The sequence below is a fragment of the Ciona robusta genome, chromosome 5 (genome assembly GCF_009617815.1).
Source record: "Ciona robusta chromosome 5, ASM961781v2".
Lineage (NCBI taxonomy): Eukaryota > Metazoa > Chordata > Ascidiacea > Phlebobranchia > Cionidae > Ciona > Ciona robusta.
In genome coordinates this window covers 641,840-656,078 of record NC_143239.1, presented here as the reverse complement: position 1 = coordinate 656,078, position 14,239 = coordinate 641,840, and the positions used below count along the sequence as shown (strand labels likewise).

Genomic DNA, 14,239 nt, shown 5'->3' with positions numbered 1-14,239 from the left:
AAAGGTGTCTTTTCCCATCCTACTATATATCTTTATTATTTAAATCACTGATTTTTCATTAGAGCTATTAAATCTCCTTTCATTTCTATGCAACAGCGTGGCATCAAAACATCTCTGTTCCTAAATTTTGAAAAACAATAAATGAATCGTTTAAAGACTTTCTATACAGTAGTACACCCATGTGCATAGATTACAATTACGTGTAGACACATTAACAGTAAGCTACTAAAAACACTGCTGCACTAGTGCTTGACATTTTGCAAAAAGTCACAACAGTCACTCTCTGTTCAAAGCTAAAACGCTATGTCGATGTTTTGACTGAGTTTGAATACGGCAATAAGCATGCTTTTAACCACTAACAAACTGTGAAGAAACAACAATTCGAAGATAAATTTTAATTGGTTTTTGATCATCAAATACAGCTTAAGTATTTCATAGGAAACTTAATATAAAGCAATAAGCCACCTTCCTTACCAGAGTGGAATTACAAAATTAATTTCTAGAATACATTCTTTGGTCTGGAGGCAAAAATACAAAAAATATCCTGACATTTTATCAAAAACGAGGAAAACCAAAATTTAAACCAGTGCTTCTTCAACGTTTAGTGGCACGAGCAAATTATTAAGCATAAATTTAATGGCGAAGTTTTGGTCTGGCAATCGTCTAAGTTATAACTTTTTGTAAGCATACAATAAATTAACTTAACTTTAACAATTAAAAACTTTCTGGACCTCAGTAAATCAAAACCAGTTAGGAGGACGTGATCCAGGGGTTGAGAAGCACTGATTTAAACAAACTGACGAGATTTAAATTGGAAGCAAAGAAGTTAGTTGGCCAACTGTGGCAGCATTACCACACAAATAAAAAATATTAAGAAAAAAATGTTAATTTTTTTAAAGCAAAAAAAAAATTTAAAAATAAAGTAGTATTCTAAACAATTTTAGTTGACGTGATTCCTGAAAAATGTTTAAATAGAAAAAAATTTAAATGATTAGTTTGGGGCAGACATGAATAGGTTGACAAATCATATTAAACATAAGGTTCCTTTTCCTGTGTAGATTGTATGAGCTGATTATACATATTAGTATTGCACAAATCTATATTGGTAGAATGATTGTAAATTAAAGCACTCAGGTGAAAAGTAACCACTAACAATATAGTTGCTAATAAGTGCAGAGTATCATTAATGTACCAGAAGTTCTTAAACTTTTTAAAATGAATCCTTACAGACATAAATATAATCTTCAGTTTACATTTTTTTTTCAATAAAGCAAACTTACTCATGGAGGGGTTTATTAGCTTGTACCCATTTTGGAACCGTACCCCCTTAACAAAAAGAAACAGGACCCCAAGTTTAAGAACCCCTGGTATACACTAGTGTACGTTCCATGTATAACAATAATGTCATCGTTTATATCGGACACTCTTCATGCTACAGAAGATTGAACACTAAAGTTAGATGAAAAGTTTCCACTGATGATGAAAAAAATTTAAATTCCAAATTTAATAAAATCCGATTGTTTTTTTCAAAACACCATTTTACTATTTTTTTAATATTTTTTCCTCGCAAGTGGAAACATGTTAAGATTTTATGGTTTCAATAAAAATGACGATTTTTGAGGAAAAAAAACAATATAGAATCACAAAATCATACAAGCCACTTGGTCTTTCTAGAGTAAAAAGAATAAAACTGTTTACAGTGAATAGAATGCACATCAATTCCTTGGACTACGACCAGGTTTCTTGGGTGGTAATAAATTGGTTTTCTCGCTAGAATCGTGTTGTTTTACCGGGAGGGGTGGGGGAGGCTATGAGAGATATGTTTATGTAAATATAAAGAGGTGGTTTACGTATGCATAAGTTTAAAACACTACTCAAACACATATTACAACACATCTCTCTAACCCAGTTTTTCTTAAACTGGGGTAAATTTACACCGTGGGATAAATTTCTGGATTTAGAGAGTTATTGACCTACCAATCAATATCCACATCAGTTAATGGGAGAGAAAAATTGTGCCAATCGTACTACCTTACCAGACATTAAACAACTCGCTGCCAAAAAGCAAGGGCATTTGTCGCATTAAATATAACTGATGTAATTAGTTGCATTCCCTTTTTAAAAATGAGCGTCATATTACATATTGGGGAAATTCTGATAAACATTTCTGTTAAAAGGGTAAAGCATACAAACAAGTTTAACAACCACTGCTCTAAACCAAAGTAATAAACTCATAATAATACAGTTTAACACAAAGATAAATTTTGATCATAATATGCATTATGACATCACAACTCACCTTCCTCGTGACAGGAGATGATTTTTCCTCGTGATGTTGATCCGTTTGATGTTTCACTGGAAGAGGAGGAGGACTCTTGTGTCCGGATACTGTTGTGTGATGTAATAAACACAATTATTCTAATAATTACAAACAAATAAAAGGCCAATAAATAAATTGTTACTGTCAGACATAAACATACCCCAGTCAGTTGTTAGGCAAAAAATAACAAAACTTAACGAAGGCAAGAAACTTAAACATCGGCAAATGTTGGAAAGAATGTTGTTTTTCAATCACACATTAATAAACAATGTCATTCAATCATATTGTAATTCTAACAAACTTTTTTTGGCAACTAATACTACCTATCATGGACACATATGTTACATGAAATATACATGGAGGGTGTGGCACTTCATGTGTCTAAGTAGCACTTATTTATTTTATAAATATGAAGATTTGGATCAAACAGTTTACCTGGTTTGCTTCCCAACACCCCGGGTATACCAACTTGACTTTTGGGTCTTCTTGGTCTCTGTGGTGTCAACTACAGATTAAAGTTTGATGATTTTAAAACAAAAACAAACAGTCATGCACATTCCATGCACAATAAACAATTTCCTTCAATGAAAAATCAACAATGAACAAAATCAAGAATGTTAGTAGCATCAATTTTAAATTAAAGATGACAAATAAATGTGCACGCTTCTTGTATAATTAATATATTCTTTGATTGTTTTTTTATCACGTACATTTACCTCAACTCAATTTAAAGACATAAAACAAATACAGCATATATTTTTAAACAAAAATCACAACCAACTACTCCATACATTACCTAATCTTAAAATTAAAATTTTTCAAAAACATTTTTTTTAAGATTTAAATAAATTAGCTAAAGTTTGTCACAAAAAGAATTTAAAATTCTACTCAAACTTTTGAACTTATGACTTGGATCTTGATGGAAGATTAAAACATCAGCGAATCATGGATGAATGTAAACCATGGATTGCTTGCCATCTTATGTGGGCGCATTATATTTCTAACATACCACCAACAACAGATGGATGCATCACCTCTTCCCGTAGTTCAACCACTCCACTTCCACTCCCCGTGGACGAAATGGAGGAAACACTTTTATCAAGGGAGTTTGTTGATCCAAAGTTGTTGACGAAGAATTCGGATGTTCGGCTTCCTCGCTTCCCAGGCTTATCAGCGGGTGCCGCTAGAGAGGTGCTTCGGGAAATGACGTTACTCAAGCGTGACGTTGGACGTTTCGCTGGCACTTCTGGTGGGGTGCTGATGAAACATAACGAGGGTGGATAATATTTTACCTTAATAACCAACAAGAATCTCAATCAACCTTTTACAATTTAAATTTATGGTGAAACTATTTTTTCTTACAAAAAACTGGTTGTTTAAAAAAACTTTTAAAATAACGAGCGAGTCAATAATTTTGGCGATTATAAAATACTTTTAGGTGTGGTGGAACAAACCTATCCAATCTAGTTGTCAGGATAAGTTTGAACATAATTTTAAACATCAAGTTAACAATAAAATAATAAAGTTTTGGTTAAATTGAAGCTTACCCATCTGTGAGATGGTAATGATCAGATGTGTTGGATTGCATTGATAGAATCGACTCCGGTCGTGGTTGTTTCATAGACATCACATTTCTTTGAGGAGAAACACGACGCACGGGTCGACCCAACTCAAACACGGGCTGAAAATATATATTTACGATTATGTAGTTTTATGTTTTATGTAAAATTGAAACCCTTAAAACAATAATATATGGACTTAAACATAATTTAAGAAAAAGTTCAAGATGCATTGTAATAAAATGAACACCAGGACTTTAATAATTTTGTTTACTGCAAAGTGCTAATTCTAATTCAGGATTCAAAAGTGCGGTAGGTGTAAAAGTGCCTATTACAAATTCTATGATAATAGTTTGGTTATAATTACCCTTTTTCCATATTGTTTCTCAACATAAGTTTTGAGTTCTTGAAATGAAGATTCCATGTTTTGATGGAAAGGTTGGAGTTGTGAGGGGGCAAGTTCGCCATGCAAGCGAACTCCTTCAGCAAGGAGGGGAACCTGGGGAAGTAGTTGTGTCATATATGATGTAACATATGTGTGCATTTAGCCAACACCAAGCTGCAAGAGAATGGTGGAGTGCTACCTTAGTAACTGGAATATACCAAGTTCTGCTACCATTGTGCATTTGTGTCGCGATAATGACAAATAGGTTGTCAATAACCTCCATATTTAAATAAGTAACCACATCTACATAATGTTGTGTTGTATGAACCATGTTAAACAAAACTTTATCCATACTTTTATTTTCAATGGAAATTATTGTTTTAAAATATAATAAAATATAAAATACACCTATGTACTTTATAATTTTATGAGATAACTTTCTTCTCTACAATGTATTTTATGAGTCCTCTTCGTGGTGTTTACTGAGCTCATGCAGACAAATTCCAAATGCTTGAATGAAAGTGAATTTTTCACATAGACTACATGTTGATTCTTTTACTGCATGCAACAATTTTTTACTGCATGCAACAGGCAAACCCAACTTGATAAAACATTTTAACTCCCAAAGCTTTACTTTAAACCTAACAAGGTCAAAATTTGGACACAGAGGATCCAAGTTTTGGCAGATCTCCAAACAAAGCTCATATTCTTCCTTGGACACCTGTTGTTTAGATAGCAACGATGCAATACCAGACAAACAAGCATTGCTACTATGTTTTATCTGGTTAGGTAAAGACAATTTCCTAATTTCTGCATGCAACTCCGATTGGAAGTTACACATCAACAAGGCCATGATCTTTCCATCCCATTTTTCTTGCAAACAGCAAAGTTTCAGTGAGAGTGTTCCATAAAAACATCATCTTGTTGTCCCTTTGAATGATAAACTTTAGCACGAACCTCACAAGCCACTACCACCATGAAGCGCAGATGATGAGCCACCTCTTCACTAAATTCTCCTATTTCTTCTAATTTATTGATGACATCAAAACAAGAAGATTCTCTCAATGAACAAAATCGACCGAATGCTGAAACAAAGATGGTTGCACTTCTATATATCACTCGCTTCATGTTGTAGTTTTGATGTCCTGAAAATGACTTGACTTGTTGAAGAACAACATTTAGGTTTGCCAAGTCATTCCCAATTTGATTACGTAATGCAGTAAAGTTGCTTCTTTCGTCATTGAGTTTTGTTGTAGAATGTGCCTTGTCTTGATAATCAACAAAAACATTCCCATCACCAGCTCAAAACATGTCTTTGATAAAACATCAGCCAAGTAATATCCCTGCTTCAGATCTTCATCACTGTCCAAGTACTTTATCATTTTATCTACTGGTTTAATAAGTTCGGTTCTCCATGGTTTGTTTTTAGTCAATGGCCGTCCCAGTGGAAGTTTGCAAGCATGAGCTACCATCCCGTCAAACGTAACCCCATTGGGTTGGGTGAATAAATAAATAAAAATACCTGGGGTTTATACTTGGAATTGCAACACAGTTGATCATGGTTTCTCCGAGGTTGATTAAGATGATGCAGAAGATTGTGGTGAACCATCTGAAGTACTTTATGATCATCAGCCGATCTTCCCTTTGAGAAACTTCATTTTCAAGAACAATGATGTGTTCGAAATCTGAATACGGGGTGATTTCTGCTCGTACCAAAGAACCCATTCCAACAAGAGCATATTTACAAGGTGGTTTACCCATGATCAAAATACATTCATCACATATGAATCTCATTAACTCTGTGTACCTTCTCGTAATTTTATCCTGAAGATTTTGAACATCTGTAATCTTTTTCTTTTCCAATTCAAGTAATAGATCACCTTCTACATTATATGGAATTATTTCAAGTTGATTAAAACCTTCACCAAAATCTTTCCGAAATTCAGTAAGGATGGTTTTTACAGTAGAAGCAAGAAAAAGTAAATTATAATCAAATTTTATCGTCCCAGATTTCTTCAAAGTACTGGAACAAAAACTTTGCAAATCAGTTTTAATTTGATTATTCTGTGGATCTCTTACAATAGCAGCATTTAAGAGAGCTGCAGTGCGGAGAGAATTTAGCTTTTTATTTTTGTTTTTTCTTTTATAAATCTTAGCAAGCTTATGAAATATTGGAGCTGATTTATTTGGATGAAGTTCTTTTCCACCAACATCACACAACTTCCTTAATTCTTCAACAAGAATCTTCTCATTCTCCTCAACATCATCTTCTATAAAATCAACTTCATCCATTTTAAAACCTTTCGTACTGTAAAGTTACTCAACAAAATAATACTAACTCGAATGTTCAATTAGTTTCCAATGCGCACATATACATACTACCACTACCTTGTAAATGAATAATGTTAGTTGGATAAATATTTACTCATAAAACAAGCTTCACTCATTTTAAGACCTTCCTTATTGTAAAGTTACTTAACAAAATAAATACCATCTCATTGGTTCAACTACTAGGTGTAGATTTAAGTTGTCATTACATTGTACTGGAGCAGTGGCATTTCATTCTTGGCAAAGACTGTTCTTTGTAGTTATAACGAAAGCTGTACTGTTAACCCTTTGGTTGTGTTTGTAAACATATTTTTGCATATTTAGGTGTGCCAGAGTTTGGTCCCTATTTTTTTTTGTCTTTTTCCCTGGTTTTAACTTTAGTTTTTGTAGGTCTGAAACTTGTTGGTAAGTACTCAAACTGGCATGCATTTCCCCAAAAAAATATTATTGTTTTAACTTATCAATTGAACATAGCCACATACTCTGGACATTTCCTCCTATTGGTTAATTTCCAACTATTTTTATATTAAAATGTTCATTGGTCTCACTGGTACCTGCTGTATCATATTCTTTACATAAAGTTGGTCTTTGGTAAAAGACATAACAACTCTTTATAACTTTTTTATATATTCACAAAAAAAGCATTCATTATACCAAATCCTTTTTTAAAAAATTTAGTAAAAAGAAACGGTTAAGTTAATTAAATAGCCTACTATACTTAGCCCTTTGATCATCATTTTAAAAATGTTTAAAAGGGGCATACCAACGAAAAAAATTTTTTTATGTATACTTGTATAGAAATGATCAAATGTAATCTCAGGGTACCTACAAAGTTTAAAAAAAAAACGATAGAGTAAAAATAATTCGACCATAAGAAAACTTTAACCAATTTTAGTCAAACCTACTGAAGAAAATTCAAATTTCTTTTGGACTTTTTAAACCAACCACTTTATTATATTTTAATTTACTTAGCATCATACATGATTATGCTGACTCAGCACTTTTTCAAATTTAGTTTACAATATAAACAACCAACTTTTTTTCAAAAAAAATGTTACAGTAGGCACCAGTAAGACATAATAAACATAAATATAAAAAAAAAACTGTTCAAAATGAACTAATAGGAGAAAAAGTGTCGAGTTATTATAGTGTGTAGCTATGTTCAATGGAAAAACTATAACATAATAAGTCTATGTTTTACAATATTTATATATACATTCACAAAAAAGAAGCATTTATTAAACTAAATCCTAAATAAAATTTGAATTTTTTCAGTACTTTAGAAACTAGAAATGATCACAATTAAAGGACATTTTTTCTTATGGGAAATTCCATGCATTGGGGCCACTATTTTTTACTGTGTTAACTGTCATAAAGTATTCCTAAAGTAATGGCTGCTCATAATGGATTTTTAAAATTTACTTAGAAAAGTAAACTTTTATAATCTGCTAAAATGTGGGTTACCTTCACAATGAGCTGTCTAATAAAACTTATGGTAGATTGCAATCTGCTCTTTGCTATTAGCTTAGCATTTAGAAGTCACCCACTTATTATGGTAATTTACAATGTTGGGAACATTATTTAATTACTTTACACCAATTCTTAGAAAGGGTAAAATACATAAAACTTCAGTTAAAGACATTCTAACCAACCTGTAGCGCAATGAGGTCTTTTAATCTTGAGACTTTTTCTAAATCATCTGAGTTTTCTTTCATGTAAGTTTCCGTGAAAAATGCCTAAAAACCAATGAACATTAAAATTCATGAAAGTGACTCTAAAATTGTAAAATATATTCCTACAACAACAAAAAATAATTAGGTTCAATATACAGGTTAACAGGTATAAAAAATCTAATACAAAAATTGAAAAATGAGCTAGTGAGCAATACTTTACACAGAGACCAACACAATAGCATATTATAGAAATCCGATGTTTCACAACACACCTTCTCATAGTTGGTGAATCCCCCCATCACCCTTGGGTCAACTACCCCGTTTAACTTCATGGAGAGTGGGTTAATGGGGAACTCGGGGTTCTTGTAATATTTTAAAATCATTTGTCGAATTTCTTCATTGGCAGTTTCCATCGCATCCATTGCATTTTCAAGCGGGCTGATTTCTCTCTGGGTGGAAAATAAATTCACATGATGTCGAGGGTTCCATTTTATTTCAAAGACATTAACTGAAAGCCCTGAATTTAAAGCCAGGGTTTTAAAGCTGATATCCACCAAACTTTCATCACTAAGAACCCACAGATTACAAACCAAATATCTTTCTTCTTCTGATTATTTAACTTATTTTAACATCCCATCTTTGTCACTTTAAATTGCTGGAATACCATTTTGTCTATATTCCATAACTAATGATGTTTCTATGTTATATGGTATACAACAACAAACTAACATTGGTATCCATCAATAAACTAAAGATACCTTCGATGTGTCTTCAATTTCAAACCACCTCAGTATCCCAGGTAGTTTGTACCTCGTTGTGTATGTGTATCTTTCAATCCACATACTCTGTATACGGCAAGAAATATATTTATAAGCAAAGTAAACCTTAGAATTTGAATAAAATCATTTTTTTTTTTAATTAATAAAATCTGTAATTTACTGCAGAAGCAAAAAAATTAAAAACTATTAAACAAAGCTCATAGAATCAACTTTTCTCACATATTTGTTTTATGGACAAAGCAAAGACCTTCTATTTAACACACTTTTGTCAGAGTAAATCAATAAATATTGGTAAACATATTAAATATTATAAAAGTCAATAGTGTTAAGCACGAACAAACACATAATCAACCAACCGCGAACTCGTTGTCTTTATCCTTGGGACCTTTCCTGAATGGCTTGGAATATTGGAACCTCTGTAGTTCGTTTACTTTGTAGAAACTACAATATAAAAGTGGAGGACATGTTTTTTAAGTTTTGAATTATTTTTAGAATCCATAAAAGCTGAGGATCTTAAATTTGGTAAACATAATGCTTAAAGAATCGGACATCTAAGAAATGCAAAATTTCTGGTAAAAAAACAGCGATTACCTTATAATATTTAAAATGATGCCATTCAATTACTTTTTCAACAAAATCAATAAATGTTTCAGACAAATTATTAAATTTGATAATCATGATGTGGAAAAACAATTGTTTTATGACATGTATGGAATGCAGTGTTTACCTTAAAATTTGATCATCTACAGTTTTCCCTTTAAAATGACTGGGAATTTCCATGATTGGAGCCACTGTAAATATCTGGACATCTGTTGGGTGTTGGGTTAAGGAGACAAAAGCAATAGGGGTAAATTACGTGGGAATTAGGGGAGAAAGGGGCATTTTTAGCATTATAGGCAGAGGTAGTAAAATTATGAACATAATATTAGGAAGTTAGAAAATCGTTACGAACCATAAGTGCAACAAACACAATAAGTAATATTTAGAAATGAAGGATACACATCTTGTTTGAGTTTTTGATGACATCATCAGGTGGTGAGGTGGTGTTCATCTTCTGTGCGTTTGGTAGATGGTTCAATGTTCGTGTGGTGAAGTCACATAGTGGTTCATATTCCTTACCCCGATATATGAATGTTCGGTTCTGTACAAATGATGAAGTGCTTGTACTTTTATGTTCCATGTTAATTTACAACAAACAAAGCCGACAAATTAAAGCTGATAAAGTCTTTGCAGTGTTCTTGAATTGTCAGTTTCCAAATGTCAGGACACAGTTATAATGGTTAGGGTGGCATTGTGTGCTAAATATTTCATATTTAATATCATCGAACATGGTAATTAAACAGCATGTATAAGGCGTATAATATCGCCCCCTTTATTTGTCACACGATGCAGACATTTTTTTTATAATAAATAAACTCAAAGGAAACATTTATTACAATTCCAACTGATATAATAAAACAACTAACCCTTTGAAATGCTGGGAACTCTTGTCCATAGAAACCAACAAAGAAATATTGTGGTTCTGGTCGTAAAGTATCAGTGATATTCCGATATAATTGAGCTTGTGTGGTCTGGAATAAATCACAAATATATTATTGTAGTTGATTCGGTGGATAACAACTTTTCATCCATAGCTACCACAAAGTAAGGATAAATTGCATGTTCATAACTGCTTCTCTTAATTGTAAACCATTCATAAAACAATGTTACCCAAAGATGCGTACATAACTCATGTTTGCCCACCATGGGAGGGTATATAAGCAACATTTATTCAATATACTAAAATAGTAAACACTCACCAGTATCTCTGATAGTTGTTGATATCGGAATGTTTCAACTTCATGTTGAACAGCAAGTTCTTTACAAAGTTTGATTCCTTCTTCCCACATCTTCCCGCGTTTAAACAAATCAATGGTGTTGTAATAAATGGCTTCCTTTAACTCCCTGTGTGTGCTGCAATCCCTGTAACGCTGGTTTGGTGTTTCAAGAACTTCATCTGACCACTGCACAATATAGTGATAGTAACATTATACATTTATGTCAGATCACCAAAGCTTTGCATTTAATTATCTAATATTTAGGTTTATTTGGAAAAATGTTATCAAGTACTGTCTCTGTCATTTGGAAGTTATTATAACTTACAGAAAGTAACCTTGCATGTTGTAACAAAGTGAACCCAGCTTCAGTGTAATTATCACATTCAGTATGTAGATCATGTAGTTTGAATAAATATCGAGCATACATCTCTAAGCGGTTGATATCTTTGTAAAAGTTCTGTAAAAATAATAAGTATTAATTTTGAAAAAACACACATAATCTAAACAATGAAGCTTGGTAAGTTTATAAAATCATTTGTTTAGCAGATATATTAAAAAGAAGATAATCTACATAAAATTTGTATTTCTCGAATACTTCTTGCTGGCATGATTAGAGTACATTCTACACTTAAATATAATAAACAATATTATGTAAACAAATACATGAACTCACAAGTAAATTAACTGTACAACTCATCCTATTATCTCGATTTTCTTCCCTGATAATATCTCGATAATCAAGCAAACGTCCCAACAGGGTCTTGATCAAATTCACGAAATCGATGCCAGATGTTCGAAGATATTGATGTTTGCCACACCATTCAGACATTCTGTTGTATACCAGGTGGAATATTAATTCAAGTTTTGTGAGTAATAAGGGTAGAATATATTCAAGACATTAAAGGTGTATCTATACACTACAGCTCACTGTTGAGTTACGATATTGAGGAATTTGACGCAAAAAAGAATACATTAAAATCCTTTTGAAGCATTCTTACAAATAAAATTTGCAAAACGTAGTTTTATAAATTAGCTCTCCAAGGTTTTTATACCTTATGCTTTATATTTAGGCTTGGTGTTTTCAAAACATAAGGTGCATCCACACACCTCAGTAAGCCAGCACATACAAAACTTACATTTCATGAAATATATCACGATATTCTTGATCTCCGTTCCCCCCTTCAACCAACACATCAAGTTTAGTGATCATCTCACTTTCAAACTGAAATAATTGATCAATGATTAATATTATGTAGCTAATATAACAGGATCTGATGAAAGTAGATGATATAAACAGAAGTTACCATCTATATTTCCCTATATTTGAAAGTTAATCATTTTTCATAAACTATATTGATAATCTTAATATTCATTAAGTAAGCTTACTCCTTTCCTTTTCTTACTTGCTCAAATACAAACACATTTCCTAATCGCACAAAAAAAATGCAACGAAAAGGTGCTATTACAAGTTAGAACACAAACTAGTAAGAGTCATTCAAGATTATATAAAAATACTATGCATGGTGATTAAGAGTTGAAATGCCATATCCACTCACTGATTTAAAGTTGCCAGTGCTATGTAGTTCACATTGCATCATATCAAAGAAGATTGGGATGGTGGCTCGCCTAAGGTCAGGTTCAGGTATCAAAGTCATTTCCAACATGGGTCCGACCATTCCAGGGATAAACTTGATCTTATGTGGACCTTGGAAGTAATCAACTCAAGTTACAAATATGTACATGTTGTTATATTTAAAAAGATTTGAACCTTAAACTCTTTAAGGTTAGACAAAAATACAAAATTTACAGTGAAAATAGTGCGGCAAAAATGAGATCAACTTTATTCATGTAAACTTAAATATAAAAAAACTAGTCTAGATATAGTTGATAGTTGATACTGATATAAGAGATTTAATATGTTTTAGTGATACTTGAGCAAGTATAAAAAGATAAACCTGATAAAAAACTAGAATGTTTAAATTTATTGCTGCTAAAAACTGCTAATGAATTTAAATCTAATCCAAAAATTAATAAAATGTCTAAAAAAGAGAAAATTAAGGAAAAAGTATAAGTATATTACCCAAGTTGAACCACATGACTCGAATCTCGTATCCCATCTCACAACGAAGATCACCATATCTGGATATTGATGGCAAAATGATACCTTCATTAGATTTCTTTAATGTTGAATATATAAACAGTTCTTGCAACACATGATATATATCAATTACTTTAATAAAGGCTTCTGCCTTGAATGTTAAAATACCAAATAATTGCCTGAACTAAACGACTTTACTTGAACAATTGTTATTGCATATAATATATTATTATTTTCTCTTGCAAAAACTTTCCAAATGGGATTTTTGTATAAAATATGATGATTTTTACTTCTTTTTTAAACTTTGTCGTTTGTTATGAGTGAAGTTTTCCATTTGAAGAGATTCTTGAGTTAGGAATGCAACAGCAAGGTGGAAGAAGTTGTTCCATAACTGTGGTGTAATAAGGAATTTGTTAGGACAGAAAAAGTTCAGTTATATATAAAACCACTCAAATTCAAAAATAAAACCACTCAAATTTTAAAAAATGATTAAAAAGTTACATAATTTGTTTTTAACTTTTTCTAGATAAATCTTCTTTAAGGTTTGTATAAAACAGAAAGAATGGCAATACGAGTTTTACTGCACTTGGTATATTAAATATATGTTATCACCTGGAATTGGAAAGATTCAGCATCAAGAAAACATTTGTTCAACGTTTTGGTAAAAAACTTAATTGCTCTCATAAATGTTCTGTGATAAAAATTAACTTTAATAATTAAAGTAAAGATTGGTTGGAATTTAGGAGAAAATATGAAGATCATATTAACCATTGTGTTGCTTTACTTCACCTAAATGTCTTGCCCAAGAATACACATGCTTTTAGACAACCAAGATAATAGCTTATATCATAACTGTTTCATGTTTCTTCAGTAAACAATGTAAAACAAGCTAACATTATTAAACGTTATACAACAAACAACTCACGAGTTTTGTAAAGAGAGCATGGTCACCCAATCTAATCGATAAACATTGTTGCTTATCAAGTCTTGGAACATGCTGAAAATTTCCATCAAGAAATCCTGAGAAAAATATTGAAATTACAACTTTCTGTTCATTATTGCTGTTTTCTTATTTTAAAAATGTTAGTTTTTTAAAGCTACATCAAACAGTTTTTCACAAAAAAAAATGCTGACAAATTGCATAACATGTATAATTTAATAATAAATTTACAGTTTTTTCTGAAAAACGAAAAAAATTATTATAATGAAAAACTTATTATTTATTTTTTTTACTTTAGTAGCTTTATGAAATGAAAATACAATAAACAAACAAAATTTTG

The 14,239-nt window shown here is 31.6% G+C and overlaps 1 protein-coding gene across 5 annotated transcripts in view; it reads right to left on the bottom strand.

The window, feature by feature from the left end:
• Positions 1-380: 380 nt before the first annotated feature.
• LOC149735288 (dedicator of cytokinesis protein 1-like) overlaps positions 381-14,239 on the bottom strand; it is a 31,529-nt gene continuing 17,670 nt past the window's right edge. For 2 of the 5 annotated variants that reach the window (XM_089878178.1, XM_089878180.1), the window contains exons 28-49: positions 13,885-13,979; positions 13,572-13,650; positions 13,250-13,350; positions 12,942-13,000; positions 12,418-12,566; positions 11,998-12,083; positions 11,535-11,691; positions 11,187-11,318; positions 10,844-11,047; positions 10,511-10,615; positions 10,044-10,185; positions 9,772-9,853; positions 9,401-9,485; positions 9,024-9,110; positions 8,538-8,714; positions 8,245-8,328; positions 4,247-4,378; positions 3,868-4,001; positions 3,355-3,577; positions 2,756-2,825; positions 2,300-2,388; positions 381-1,808 (exon numbers count right to left, since the gene is read on the bottom strand). In XM_089878178.1, coding sequence (XP_089734304.1) covers positions 1,716-1,808; positions 2,300-2,388; positions 2,756-2,825; positions 3,355-3,577; positions 3,868-4,001; positions 4,247-4,378; positions 8,245-8,328; positions 8,538-8,714; positions 9,024-9,110; positions 9,401-9,485; positions 9,772-9,853; positions 10,044-10,185; positions 10,511-10,615; positions 10,844-11,047; positions 11,187-11,318; positions 11,535-11,691; positions 11,998-12,083; positions 12,418-12,566; positions 12,942-13,000; positions 13,250-13,350; positions 13,572-13,650; positions 13,885-13,979 — 2,565 coding nt within the window. In that variant the 3' untranslated portion in view covers positions 381-1,715. Of the gene's footprint in view, positions 1,809-2,299; positions 2,389-2,755; positions 2,826-3,329; positions 3,578-3,867; positions 4,002-4,246; positions 4,379-6,367; positions 6,535-8,244; positions 8,329-8,537; positions 8,715-9,023; positions 9,111-9,400; positions 9,486-9,771; positions 9,854-10,043; positions 10,186-10,510; positions 10,616-10,843; positions 11,048-11,186; positions 11,319-11,534; positions 11,692-11,997; positions 12,084-12,417; positions 12,567-12,941; positions 13,001-13,249; positions 13,351-13,571; positions 13,651-13,884; positions 13,980-14,239 lie in introns of those variants that run through there. The other 3 variants (XM_089878181.1, XM_089878179.1, XM_089878182.1) reach the window with 3 other exon arrangements.